At 43.4% G+C, this 14,573-nt stretch overlaps 1 protein-coding gene across 1 annotated transcript; it reads right to left on the bottom strand.

Moving 5' to 3' along the window:
* Nucleotides 1-8,127: 8,127 nt before the first annotated feature.
* pex11a (peroxisomal biogenesis factor 11 alpha) lies at nt 8,128-13,046 on the bottom strand. Its single transcript, XM_088995708.1, has 3 exons — nt 12,727-13,046; nt 11,899-12,014; nt 8,128-9,639 (listed from the first exon to the last, which is right to left on the bottom strand). Exons 1-3 carry the CDS (start codon nt 12,780-12,782, stop codon nt 9,071-9,073), a joined length of 741 nt encoding a protein of 246 aa, XP_088851834.1. The 5' UTR covers nt 12,783-13,046; the 3' UTR covers nt 8,128-9,070.
* Nucleotides 13,047-14,573: the final 1,527 nt, after the last annotated feature.

The raw sequence follows: 14,573 nt of genomic DNA, 5'->3' as shown, positions 1-14,573 counted from the left end.
GATTCTTAAGGGAGCATCGCTTAAAAGTGCATGTGAGAATCCACACCGGTGAGAAACCTTTTGCCTGGCCAGTTTGTTGCAAAGGATTCTCAAAGAAGAGCCATTTACTGTAATTAGCCACACAAGAATCCACACTGGTGAGAAACCCTTTTCTTTATCTGTTTGTGGCCAACAATTTTATATCCTAAAAAGACACTCAAGAACCGATACTGGTGATAAACTCATCCCAGCAGGCTTTATCAAGCTCATTGTAATTTATTCACATTCTCTTTTTTTCCCCCTTGGAACATTGAAATCGTTTTTTTCCCGACTTTTAGTTATGGTGATTTTTTTCAAGGTTTTTTTCCCCCTGTACCATTGTTGACTGTACAGCACTCTCAGTGTTGTGAAATGTGTTTAATCGTTGATTATATAAAAAAATAGGCTGAAAAAAATTACCACTTATAAATGGGCAAAAAAATACGACTATATACTGTATAGTAAGGCGTTTTTTGCCCGAAAAAAAACAACAACCATTTCTAGCAGGCATGTCGAACTCCGGCCCGAACTCTGTGCCCAAGCAGCGCAAATGCTCTCGATGTACGGGAGCACATATCTGCAAGCAACTCTTTTGGTTCATGAAGATGAACAAAACACCACATAGGAGTGTTCTCACCTTCATTCAGTCCTGAGGATTTCCTGTGTGCAGAGCCTGACTCCAGAAATGGATGCACTTGCATGTCAAAAGCGATGCCAAGTATCTGGCTTGGACCCATGTGCAGCATCAGAGTAACTGAACAGTGAACAAAACTAAAATGGATCAACATGATTTGATTTATTGATGGCATTGTCTGTTGACCGATATATTGTTTTAGGTGTTGGCCTTGCTGGTCTGTCTGTGATGAAAAGATTTAGGTTACAATTCAAATGAATAAAGTTCAAAATGTAGAAGCCTGATATTTTTTTCAGTTTTTCTTTTTATTTTCTTCAACCGGTTCTGCTTTCATTATTTAAGCAAACATTCAATTACAATATATTAGGATGCTTAATACAGTAGTTTACTGTATCTTAAAGATAATAAAAACAGTAAGGCGTTTTTGGTCCGCGGCATCTCAGAGTTCATCAGCTGACACTACTGATCTACTCCCTGGGATTGGGTATCCGGGGTAAGAGTGTGCGTGACCGGGAAATAATCAAGGTGACAACAACAATACATTTCATTTCTAAGCGGCTTTCAAAACTCTCAAGGACACTTTACATTCACAGGATATTTTTTTCTGCGGGTGACCAGCGTTCACTCAACCCGGACGTAAGTACTGTATCTTGTTATGCAATAGCACCCCCAGTGGAACCACGCCTGCATACGCTATTTTCCCGGAACATCAACCTTCACGTACACAACAGCACTACAGACACAATCAAACGAACACGACAGTGCGAAATATAGTTTTAGCTTTCGAGATCGAGGGGTTTAGGTCTTCAATACTCAACCGACAATCGCTATGCCTAAAGCCACTTCCACTTAGTGGTGGAAGCAGGGCTTTGGGAAGCCCAGCGGATTCAAAGATGAATGTCCCACGGCGTATTCCCCGAGTTCCTCACGCGACGTCCTCAATGACACAGAAGATACACGCGTTCAGCCCAAGAAGACACAAAATAAAATCACCGTCGCTGAGAAGAAGGAGATAATTAAAAAACACGAACGAGGTGTGCGTTTGTGTGATTTAGTGGTCTATTGCAAAAGGTCTTTCCGTGCTCTCAAAGCGACGGTCTCGGGCAATCGAAGAAGTTGAAAAACTTTTGTTAATTTGGATTCACGAAAATCATCTATCCGGCGACAGCGTGAGTAAAGCTATTTTATGCGAGAAAGCACGGCTAATTCACGCCGATATCGCCATGCGCCAACCTGGAAGTTCAGCGCTTATTGAGGATTTTAAAGCCAGTAACGGATGGTTCAAGAACATCTGAGGGCGAGGAGGAGAAGGCAATGTTGGCCAAGTGGAATGATGTGCAGGCTTTTACCCAACAGTTCCATCCAGAAAAGACTGGCTATGACAATCATCAACATGATGAATGATAATGTGATGCCTCAGCTTCGTAAGACCTTACAAGTCAGAAAGCAACAGGTGTCAATTAAGAGGTTTTTAATCAGCAAAAATGATGAGGAGTCTCCAAAGAAGAGAAGAAGAGAAGCCACACCAGAGTTTAAGTTACCAACAGTCCTTATGGAAGGTGACTCTCCTTCCATAAGCCATCAACGACCATCAAAAAGGTAAATAAAACTTTATTTTACAGCACAGTTTATTTCTTTAAGTACAGTCCTCATGTAATGTGCCTCTCTTTGTGACAATGCAGTGTATTTCTTTCATTACAATACAATAGCACATTTATTATATATAGAATAAGGTAAGTTGTGTGTAGTTTTAAGGCTTATTTAGTTAAAAACTATATTTTATGGAAACACAGGAACGGATTATTCCTATTTTAATGGTTTCCTATGGGATTTTTTTTTTAGATACAAACGTTTGCCTTACACACTCTCTTGTCTGGGAACCTATTAAGTTCGTAAGTTGAGGTCTCACTGTATTTGCTAGCTATTTGCTATCTATTAGCTCTGGCTGGCTAGCTAGCTATCTGACTGGTTCGCAAGCTATCTATTCACTATCTAGCTGGCTGGCTTTCCAGCTAGGTATCTGTTGGCTATCTATTGGCCAGCTAGCTAGCTTTCTATCTATTTGAGTTAGTTCTGGGTTGAGTGAACGCTGGCGCGTGTGGCTGCCGCTGCTCACTCACAGAAAAACTGATCCTGTGACTGTAAAGTGACCTTGTGAGTTTTGAAAGGCGCTTAGAAATTAAATGGATTATTATTAGTAATATTATTAGCTAGCTATTAGCTCTGGCTGGCTATCTAGCTATGTATCTGTTGGCTATCTATTGGCCAGCTAGCTAGCTTTCTATATTTGAGTTAGTTCCGGGTTGAGTGAACGCTGGCGCGTGTGGCTGTCGCTGCTCACCCACAGAAAAACTGATCCTGTGACTGTAAAGTGACCTTGAACGTTTTGAAAGCCGCTTAAAATTGAAATGGATTATTATTAGTATTATTCTTATTATTTGCTAGCTATTTGCGATCTATTAGCTCTGGCTGGCTAGCTAGCTATCTGACTGGCTGGTTAGCTATCTAGCTAGCTATCTATTCACTATCTAGCTGGTTGGCTATCTAGCTAGGTATCTGTTGGCCAGCTAGCTAGCTTTCTATCTATTTGAGTTAGTTCTGGGTTGAGTGAACGCTGGTGCGTGTGGCTGCCGCTGCTCACCCACAGAAAAAATGATCCTGTGACTGCAACGTGACCTTGACAGTTTTGAAAGGCGTTTAGAAATCAAATGTATTATTATTATTATTATTTATTATTATACAAGTTGGACCAGAGAATTCCTGACATCCACAACAAAGCTCAGATTGTGAAGAGGGTCAACAGATCAATAGCGGTCGGTCGACGCTGCTGACTGCTACTGCTCATAAACAAACAAAATGAAATTAAAACTGTCGAAAAGTTCGACAAAGTGTTGCGCCTCGTTCGACCTGACCTGCATTTCCGACACGAAACAGACTTCCTGTTCCAGTCGGCTTTTCAGATTGAATCATCACCACTGTCAACTGTGGTGCAGCAGGTGCCATGGCAACCGCTTCCTGTGGAAAGAGGTTTGCTCAATGATGTGGGATGTGTGTGTGCGGGGAGGGGGGGGGGGGGGTAGACTCACGACTTGATTGCAAAAGTTGATTTGAGGCAACTGAACTCATTTAGTTTGTTGACATGTTTTTGTGGCCTCGTCAAAAAAATAAGGAAGTAACAGCCATATTTGTTTTGGAATTGTTAATTTAATGAGGCATTTTCTAGCTCAACAACACCAACAACAATAATAATATATTGGATATGCCTTTATTAGTCTCACAGTGGAGAAATTTACATTTCACAGCAGCAAAGTGATGAAAGGAATGAAAGTAGAAAAACAAAAATACATGAGCTGCTCGAAAGGCAGCCACTCTCGCGGCGCCGTCTTGAAGTCAAAAGAACAAAAAAAAAAAAACTAAATAACAAATAATATGACAGCATAGAGACAATATGACCAAACAAAGACACAGAGAGACATTCATTCTTCAGGACTTGCTGTACCCTCTTTGTGATGACATGAAGCAGTTCTAGATGAAAGAGGAGAGGATCAAAGTGTCTTTCCACCAGTGGATCAGGGACATCATGGTGGAATGTGCACGTCGACTACAAGCTAAATGTTGAAAGCAAACACGCAGCTGTAGCATCCATTGACGAAAAGAGATTGACTCACATCTCCTGTTCCACATAAATCTGCTTCAATTCCAAGCCGCAACAGTTCCACATACGCATCGGCGCTCTGCGCTGACGCTCCTTTCTTTTTATCGCGGGTTCCTCAAGCCATGCATCCATCCAGCCACAGACTGTCCAACAGCACTGACCTTTCCGCTAAACAAAGCTATATATAACATAAATAATAAGTCTGTGTAAGCTCTCAATCAGTACAGGAGTGGTCCATCGATGAAAAGGTTACAGATGACGGTTGAAGAAACCTTTTCATCGAATAATAATAATAATAATAATACATTTGATTTCTAAGCGCCTTTCAAAACTCTCAAGGTCACTTTACAGTCACAGTTTATCTGTTGGTGAGCAGCGGCTGCCACTCACCAGCGTTCACTCAACCCGGAATAACTCAAATAGAAAGAAACTTATCGAATAGATAACTAATAGCTATCTCGATCGATAGCTAATAGATAGCAAATAGCTAGCTAGCTAGATAGGTAATAGATAGCAACATGAGCCAGCGTTCACTCAACTCGGAATAACTCAACTAGATAGAAAGTTAGCTAGCTAATAGATAACTAATAGATGGCTAGTTAGATAGCTAATACATAGCAAATAGGTAGCTAGTCAGTTAGCCGACTAGCTAGTTTGATAGCGACTAGGTAGCAAATAGATAGCTAGCTAGGTAGCCAGGCAGATAGATAGCTAGGTAGCTAGCTAATCTAGCTATAACTAATTGCAACATGAGCCAGCGTTCACTCAACCCGGAAGAACTCAGAAAGCTAGCTAGCTAATAGATAACTAATAGGGAGCTAGATAGATAGCTAATAGATAGCAAATAGATAGATAGCTAGTGAGGTAATAGATAGCAACATGAGCCAGCGTTCACTCAACCCGGAAGAACTCAAATAGATAGAAAGCTAGCTAGCTAATAGCTAGCTAGATAGATAGCAAATAGATATAGATATCTAGATAGCTAATAAATGGCAACACGCACCAGCGTACACTCAACCCAGAATAACTCAAATAGATGGAAAGCTAGCCAGCTAGCTAATAAATAGCCAGCCAGATAGCTAGCTCGGTAGATAGCTAATAGATAGCTAGCTAACAGATAGATAGCCAGCCAGCTAGATAGATAGCTAATAAACAGAAAATAGATAGCTATCTAGGTAACCAGCTAGGTAGCCAGCTAGATAGCTAGCCAGATAGATAGATAGAAAGCTAGCACACACATGATGTAATGAGAACCATTCAACTACAGGTAATATCCGACATTTCTGAAGCAACAAGTTTGAACACACACACAGGAGGAAAAGGAATGCGCTGGCAAGTTAGATAGATAGCTAATAGATAGCAAGTAGATAGCTAATAGATAGCAACATGAGCCAGATCAACCCCGAATAACTCAAATAGATAAAGTTAGCTAGCTAAGTTGCTTTGTTTCTTCCAAACGGTACTCACGGCTTTCCACCATCAAAGTGGTTCCATTTCCAAAAATTAACCTGCCAGATCCAGTCGCGCGTTTGTTACTCCCTTAACCAAAACCTCCTGCACCTGGAACCTCACACAGAAATCGTGGCATTGTTTGCGTCATCTTAATCCAGCGTGTCGTATACACCACAGTCGGCTCGCTGTAGCTCAGATTCTCATGCAAACCGCAACAGGCTCTCTCGTATCCATCTTGATGTGAGCAGTTGGCGACAAATACAATGACGGCGTTCCCTCACTTCATGCTGTTCATTGGGACCAGGACCCTGCCGCCATCAGTGAAAACCTTGATGGAGAGTAGCTTCTCCCTTAACAATTTTGGTGTATGTGCATATGGATACAAGCATCAAAGTCAGCTTTATTGTCAAATATGCTAATACAGTAAAGTCTCGTTATATCGATATTCGAGGGAGTCCGAAAAAATATCGATATAACCGGGACTATCGATATATCCGACCCTGTTTGCATGTAATTTTCTCCGTGCGTGCATAGAAATAGTATCGATATAACCGGGACTATCGATATATCCGATATCGATATAACGAGACTTTACTGTATGTATGACATACAGCACAGATGAAATTACTGTCCTCTCGGACCCAGCATGCAAGGCACTTATTACTAATTACTTTAACAAACATAATAAACATGAAATAACATGAATAAACATTTGCCGGGAGAGGGGAGCCACTGCGTGTTCACGCGCCGCCATCTTGGGAAAAACAAAAAAAAAACAAAAATAACAAATATGACAACACAAAGACACAGATTCATTCATTCTTCAGGACTTGCTGTACCCTCTTTGTGATGATATGAAGCAGTTCCAGTTGAAAGAGGAGAGGATCAAAGCATCCATGACAGCAGTGGATCAGGGACGTCATGGTGGAATTTGTACGTCTACTACAAGCTAAATGTTGAAAGCATGTTTCAAATACAGTGAGACCTCAACTTACGAACTTAATTGGTTCCCACACAGAGTGTGTAAGGCGAAAAGTGTGTATCTAAAAAAAAATCCCATAGGAAACCATTAAAATGGGAATAATCCGTTCCCGGGTTTCCATAAAATATAGTTTTCAACTAAATAAGCCTTAAAACTACACACGACATACCGTATTCTATGTATAATAAATGTGCTATTGTATTGTAATGACAGAAATACACTGAATAGTATCATAAAGTAAAATGTAAATTTCTCCACTGCGAGACTAATAAAGGCAAATCCAATCCAATCCAATCCAATCCAAAGTCACTTTATTTACATTTGGGATGGTCATTAATGGCTTGATAGAATGGCGTTGGAGGTCGAAGGTCAAAGGGAATTGCTGTTTGGAAAGAGAGGCGCATTACATAAGGACTGTAATTAAAGAAATAAACTGTGCTGTAAAATAAAGTTTTATTGACCTTTTTGATGGTTGTTGATGGCTTATGGAAGGACAGTCACCTTCCATAAGGACCGTTGGTGCTGTTCGGTCGTGTGCTTCCGCCGAAGATCACTCCGCCAGCCGTGGTGGGTGTGTGTTATGAAAATAGTGCTTATTATAAGGTTTAATTTTCATAAATTTGACGTTTGTAAGACGAAAAGTTTGTAAATTAAGGTGTTTGTAAGTTGAGAAAATTAGAAAGTAGAAAATTATGTTTTATGGTGACCTGGGAACGAATTATTCTCGTTTTAATGGCTTCTTACGGGAAATTAATGTTTGGAATACACACTTTTCGCCCTCAAGATGACACACATAAAATAATGTATATTTTGTGTAGTTTTAAGGCTGTTTTAATGGTTTGTTACGGGAAATGGAAACCAATTAAGTTCGTAAGCCGAGGTATCATTGGATCTCAAAATGATTGATCGTTTTCATGAGACAGGGCGGCCTGCTAGTTGAGTGGTTAGAACAGGGGTCGGGACTAAGAGAGACATACAAGTCAAATATTTACAAATGTTTTTCAGTGAGAGCTACACACACACACACACACACACACACACACACACACACACACACACACACACACACACACACACACACACACACACACACACAGACACGCACACACACGCACGTGATTTCAACAAAATGTCAGAATGTAATATTTAAAAGAATTTTGTGATAATATTGACCATTAACATGAATAGTTTTCCGTTTCACATGATTGGTAAAAAAAAAAAAAAAACAGCCAAACGATGGGAATGAAAGTCCACTTGCGAAGCTGCTGCTAGCGAGCCTGCACACTGCTCATTAGCTTGCATGCTTGCTTTCTGCTGTCTCTCGCAAAAATATATTGATGCTAACGTTAGCATGCGGCTTGTCAAAGTGCCACTGATATTCAACTGTTTCATTCATGGTATTGTTTTATTGCATCGGTCCATTCAACGTCATTTTTAAACTCGTCAGGCTTATTTAAAAGGGGGCGTTTACCTGTTTCGACATCAACGGCCATAGGTCAGTATCATCCAATCATAATTGCACTTTGCGCCAACTGCCGCCCAAACCGGAAATGAACAGCGAAAAAGCCATTATGTGTATTTAGTTTTATAGGCGAGCCAGGTGCAATCATCAAAAGAGCCAGATATGGCTCACCAGCCATAGGTTCCTGTCAGAGATGTTCGTTCGGACACTGTGGACAAAGGCTGGAACACAGGAAAATTGTCTTTTACTGCCAGCAGGGGACGTAGCCATTCAAGACAGACGCCCAAATTCTGCAGCACTCAGCCAAGCTATTTATAGAGAGTAAATGCAGATTGAAGTAATACATTAGTAAAATATGGTTTCCTTGATTTGAATACCACGCCCCTGGACGTCCCAAGCACCAACATCCATAAACCAACAGAACGTGGACCAATGTCTCTAATTGGTTGTCTTTCCCTGAACCGGTAGATTTGTAACTTGGCTAATGAGCTAGCTCTTCCTGTGAGGGAGTTTCAAGTCCAAATTCTGTCCAAGGAAGGAGTTAACCAAGTACTAAATTATGTCCAAGGCTAGATCTCCTAGATGAAGATGACAGGTTAACAAGCTGTGTCTGTTCAATTCAGATTTGGCCCCAGGTTTCTGTGCTTTCATTGTGTACTCCAGTCACACATGTAACATGAAACTTTGGTCTCTACGTCCGTTTCACATCCAAAAAAGCCCCGTGAGGGGCTACATCCAAAATGAAGAAGGCATTTTTGAAATCAGCATCTTCGCTCCACTCTGGGCCCCCACCTGTGACCAAAATGAGCCGCCGGCGCGATTCCCGAGAACATCGATGTCGGGCGCAGAGACGGGCGGGGAAAGGCCTCACGGTTTGATTCTCAGCTCGGGCTGCAGCAGGGTGGCGATACCGATGAGCGAGGAGAGCAGGCCGCAGAAGGCCAGGGCGCCCGGATTGCACTGGTAGATCCCCAACTTGTCCAGCGGGATGGACAGATCGCACGCATTCTTCACCGTGTCCAAAACCAGGGCCGGGTGCGACCGGAGGATCTCCAGGAGCAGGAAGACCGAGGCATCCAAGTGCGGGATGACCACCGGAGCAACCTGGGGACTCTGGCCCAGGTGCGAAAGCAATCGGCAGCCAAAGCGCCGGTCCGCGACCCGCCGCAGCGCGAGCCGCGACAGCAGGTACGCGTCCCGGGTCAGGCTCATGGCCAGCGAGAGCAGGTGGAAGCGCCAGGCGCCGGCGCTCCAGCGTCCCCGGTCCAGGTGGGGGAGGAGCCCCGCCCCGGCCGCCCACAGCACGTTGTCGCAGATCAAGTAGAGGGCTCGGTTGACGTTGGCCGCCGTCAGGCACAGGCGGAGGACCGGGTCGGCCAGTCGCGCGCTGCGCTTGGCGGCCTCGCTGGCGTCCATGGCGTTCCCCAGCCTGAACACTGTCAAAGACAACACCAGAGAGGGCTTGAGGGCCGCCTACAGACGAGACCGGCGATTCTGATGACCCTCGCCGTCGGACGCAAGCGCAGCTGACGGCCGTCATACGCTGGCGCTTTTGCATTTTGGAACACAAGCTCAAAGTCCAAAACGTTTGGAAAACGGAGCCTTGCAAACGGCGTCGCTTACTTGCCGCTTTCTCTCCGATGCTCCGTTCAACAAAACCTCTAGTGACGTTTACAGTTTGACCAGATGAAGAAAAGCTCCATGATGGACGGCAGCGAGTCACACATTCCAAGTCCAGGCCTGGAGTCCCCCGGTCCCCATTTGCTCCCTCCGTGCCTCTCGCCAGCAGGGCACCCAAGGCCCGTCTTTATCAGAGTCCAGCCGTTCGCCGCAAAATCGGCTGCTACGGACCCCAACCGGACGGACGGTCGCTAAGCGAATGTTTTGACCAGTGGCGGGCCGTGCATGGCCCTTCGAGGCCTTCAGTCGTGCTACGTCGGCGGAATCACTCCACAGCTGCGAGCGTCATGTGATTTACTACACGTCCACTAGAGGGTGTTGTGGACCAGGAAATGACTTGAAGAAACGTCAGGAATACTCCCATTCAACTCGTCACATTTTGACTCTGAACGTGTGGATTCACGTTAAGCTCAGCAGGCTATTGTATGAACGAAATAAATCCTTCTTTAAAGCGGTTTGGTGGGGTGAGGTTCAATTTGGATCGTTCATACAATAGCCTGCTTAGGCAACATAGGATTAACAATTCTGATGAGGTGATACCAGATCAAATAGGGCAATCAGGCCAGTCGTTAGTCAGAACGAAAGGAACTATCAGTGGAGCAGCTGCAGGGAGGAGTCCTATGCTCTCCCCAACCTGAGAGCAGGGACCTATCATAGCAGAGTCCGGCACCGCCAGCTCTGGACAGTTGGGATATATATATATAGGGCCTAAACTACCAGTAAGACTTTAGTTTGCTGACGAAGTTTCTTGGATAAGAAGCGAAACGTCCGACACCTTCAAAGAAGTACAGATGACGGCTGAAGAAACCTTTTCATCGATGGACCACTCCTGTACGACTGAGAGCTTACACAGACGTATTTGTGATCATGGTTACAAATGATAATAATAATAATCATAATAATACATTACATTCATAAGCGCCTTTCAAAAGTCTCAATGACGGCTGACATGGGATTGCTTCAATGCAAAAATACAAAAATGGAAGCAGCGCAACAGGAGAAAAGTCAGAAAAGGAAGCTGAAAAACAAGTTGGAATTATTTCATAAGAATTGATGGACAAAATACAATTCACATTAGCCTGTGATTTAGTTTTTTAGGCCAGCAGAGAAGCCCTAGAGCGCCCTGACGTCCCGCCACTGGGGTTGACACTTGAAGGGATCCTTGCGATGAGTGATGTGTCGTTCGTAAACGAGCCGGTTCTTAGATTTGGATCTCTGAAGTAAACAAAGGGGTCGGAAATGGGAGCTGACTTTTTTTTTTCATCGATTCCCCGCCCCTAGTCTTCGGTTAAAGCCGCACGTGATTGGTCAAGATCCATGGTAGAGGAGGGAGGGGAGAATTACAGACACATGAGCCATTTGAGCAGTTCACTGGAGATCAGTGTAGACAGGTACAGTGTACAAATGTTATTACATTATGCTGTTATTATTATTCAATTATTATCTATTGTACTAGTTCATATGATAACATTCATATGAAAAGCAAATTAGTGACAGCGAATCATCAGACTAGAGTAACCACAGGGAAAGTCAAAGTTAGCATCCACTAACTCTGTGCACATATTAAATAAAGCCATATAAATAAAAATATTTGATATAGTGTATATTTTTTCCCATGAGTAATTCGTTTTTTCACATAATTTCAAACGATTTTTGGTAGTTAATTTAAGCAACAACAAAAAAACAAGGAGCCATTTAGGAGCCAAAAGAGCCGGATCATTTTAGTGAGAAAAGCCAAAAGAACTGGCTCGCTGAAAAGGAGCCGGAATTCCCATCACTACTTGCGATGCAACGATGCTTTGCTCAATAAAGCGAGCCGTCTGATCAATACGCCAGCAGGGGGCAGCACGCAAACAAACTTTAACATTGTTGCAACTTTTCGCCTGAAAGAATTTTTTTTTTTTTTGGGGGGGAGTATTGACGCAACGACAAATGGACGCTTGCCAGTTTGGTCAAGGTCAAATCGTCACGCCGATCGGCCGGACAAACAAACGACATCCAAGTACAGTACTCACACTTTCGTCCAGTGCTCAGGTTGGCCTCCAGACTTTGGAGTTTGCTCACCAGCTCCTTCCGCCGGCGATCATTTCGCAGCACGTAGGCACACAGGGCGGACGCGAACTGGGCGGCTCTAAACAGAGAGCGCGACAAAAATTGCCAAATCAAGCCCCGCCGAATAATAATCATAATAATCCATTTCATTTCGAAGCACCTTTCAAAACTCTCAAGGTCACTTTACAGTCACTGGAGAATTTTTTCTGTGGGTGAGCAGTGGCAGCCACACGCGCCAGCGTTCACTCAACCCGGAATCACTCAAATAGAAAGTTCTGGGCACCAATTAGATAGCTAATAGCTGTCTAGCTGGCTGGCTGTAAGCTGTCGAGCTGGGTATTTATTTGCTATCCATTAGCTAGCTAGCCAGCTATTAGCTGTTTAGCTGACTGGCTGTAAGCTGTCTAACTAGCTGTTGGCTATCTGGCTATCCACTTGCCATCCATTAGCTAGCTAGCTTTTTATGTATTTGAGTTACTTTGGGGTTGAGTGAACGCTGGCGCGTGTGGCTTGCGCGTGTGGCTGCCGCTGCTCACCCACAGAAAAACTTTATCCTGTGAGTGTAAAGTGACCTTGAGAGTTGTGAAAGGCGCTTAGAAATGAAATGGATTATTATTATGGTTGTTCATGTAAAGTTATTATTATTAGTAGTAGTAGTAGTAGTAGTAGTATAAAGTTAGCTAGCTCGCTAGTTAGATAACTAATAGATAGCAAACAGATAGCCAACTAAGTAGCCAGTTAGATAGCCAAATAGCCAGCTAGATAATCTGCCCCTTGTCCCCCGAACTGACCTGAGGAGACGGTCCCTTCCCTGACTCTGCTTGATGACGTTTGGCAGGCCCTCCATGACTCGACTTGGGGCACACCGCCTCCGTGCCACTTGTTGCGGCCAAAGTTTGAAGCTCAAGTCTTCCTTCCCCGTCCGGGCGCCACTTCCGCGCCGAAACCAGGTTGCGTTTTCAAGGAAAAGAACCGACGAAGTTGGGAATATTCCCCGAGCAGGTGCCTTCGGTCGACTGCGTTAACCCGGAAGTGCTTGCTCCGGAACGGAAGCCGACCGGCAATGTCTTTCTCGGGGTTGGAAAAAGCCACCTGAGCTCTCGTCGGGTGCAGCTATTCCAAGCTGCTGCCCTCCCCCCCCCGTTGTCATGGCAACAAACCCCCTTTTCGCGGCGGCGGCTCTGTCGGAATTTATTTATTTCTTTTTCCGAGTCTTTGGGGAAGCAAGATATACCCCACCATTGGTTTTAATCAAGAACATTGTTTTTGGATGTGTATGAAAACCACCACCCTGCTACGACATCAAACATTCTTCATGTCTTCTTTTCCTTTCGGCTTTTCCCTTCAAGGGGTCGCCACAACAAATCAGTGTCCTCCATCTTTAGAGGTTTGATCCGCTTGTTTGTTTTGGCCAAGCTTTTACGTCAGATTTCGTTCCTGACACAACCCTCTGTATTTGTCCGGGCTTGGGACCGGCACAAGAAGACTTATGTCCCTTTGTCACTACAGAACATTCTTCATGTCAACTGAAAAAAAACGTTACATTTGATATTATTTTACATGTCACATGTTTTTTTTTTTTTTGCGATTAGTCGTCTTATTGTGTTTCAAGTTGTGAAAAATGTGGCAGGCAACTTTATGGCCGGGCAGGCAACTTTTCAGAGTTGTCTGCCCGTCTTTATGCATGTTACCGCAATTGGCTGCGACACACAACGATTCACCATCGCATTATTTATGTAGTTTTCCTTCTAATTTCGCCATCAACACGTTTTCAGATGGAAAAAAAGGACCCAAAATGCATTGTGTGTGGCTTTCTCGGGGGTCAGGGGGGTTCCCTCTGTGATGTCACGACGGGGATCGTCATCAACTTGAAAACAAGACTTCCTTCATCTTCAGCGTGAGTCTTAAAAGGTAAAATATAGCTATATGCCGTGGAATCTTTGTAAAATACGCTCAGTAAAAGTCATTTGAAGTGATTTTACAAATGATGGACACAACTTGTCCCTAAGTGTCGGTTGTCCTTTAAGATAGAACGTTTGAGCTAACGATTGCTTTTTTATTTTATTTTTGTAAATATCGTTGCCTCCTCCAAAATAAAGTTAAAATCACGCTATAACACGACATTTCACATGTCCTGTGATACGTTTAAAACAATAATGTAACGATTTTCGTACTTTGAGTTGTTTATTCATTGGCTTTCGCGACCTTCACTGCAGGACGTTTAATGTCGGTTGACTTTGGTTTCCTATGCGGTCTTGATTAAATGGTCGAAAGCTTTGATAATTTTCCACATGAAAAATTAGGCGTACTTTGGTCGAAGTCTGTCATTTTTTTTTGTTTATAATGCTGGATCACTGTTTGTACTTTTGTACTTCATCATAAGTCAGTCTTACTACTTTTACCACTTGGTTTTATGAGTACAGCATTATTAGTAGTACAGCATTGTATGTGAAATGACTCCCGGAAATGTACTTTGTCAGCTCTTGGTCCGTGACGTCACGTTGCCTTCACGTCACATGGGAGAAAAACCTACTTGTTGTTTCCCGCACGCAACAACATACTATATTTTATTTCTAAGCACCTTTCAAAACTCGCAAGGTCACTTTACAGTGACTTGATAAGAATGTTCTATGTGTGT

This window comes from Hippocampus bargibanti, linkage group LG05, assembly GCF_051943395.1.
Source record: "Hippocampus bargibanti isolate YZ-2025 linkage group LG05, ASM5194339v1, whole genome shotgun sequence".
Classification (NCBI taxonomy): Eukaryota; Metazoa; Chordata; class Actinopteri; order Syngnathiformes; family Syngnathidae; genus Hippocampus; species Hippocampus bargibanti.
Note: the sequence above shows the minus strand (reverse complement) of the source record. Positions and strands in the feature narration are given on the sequence as shown.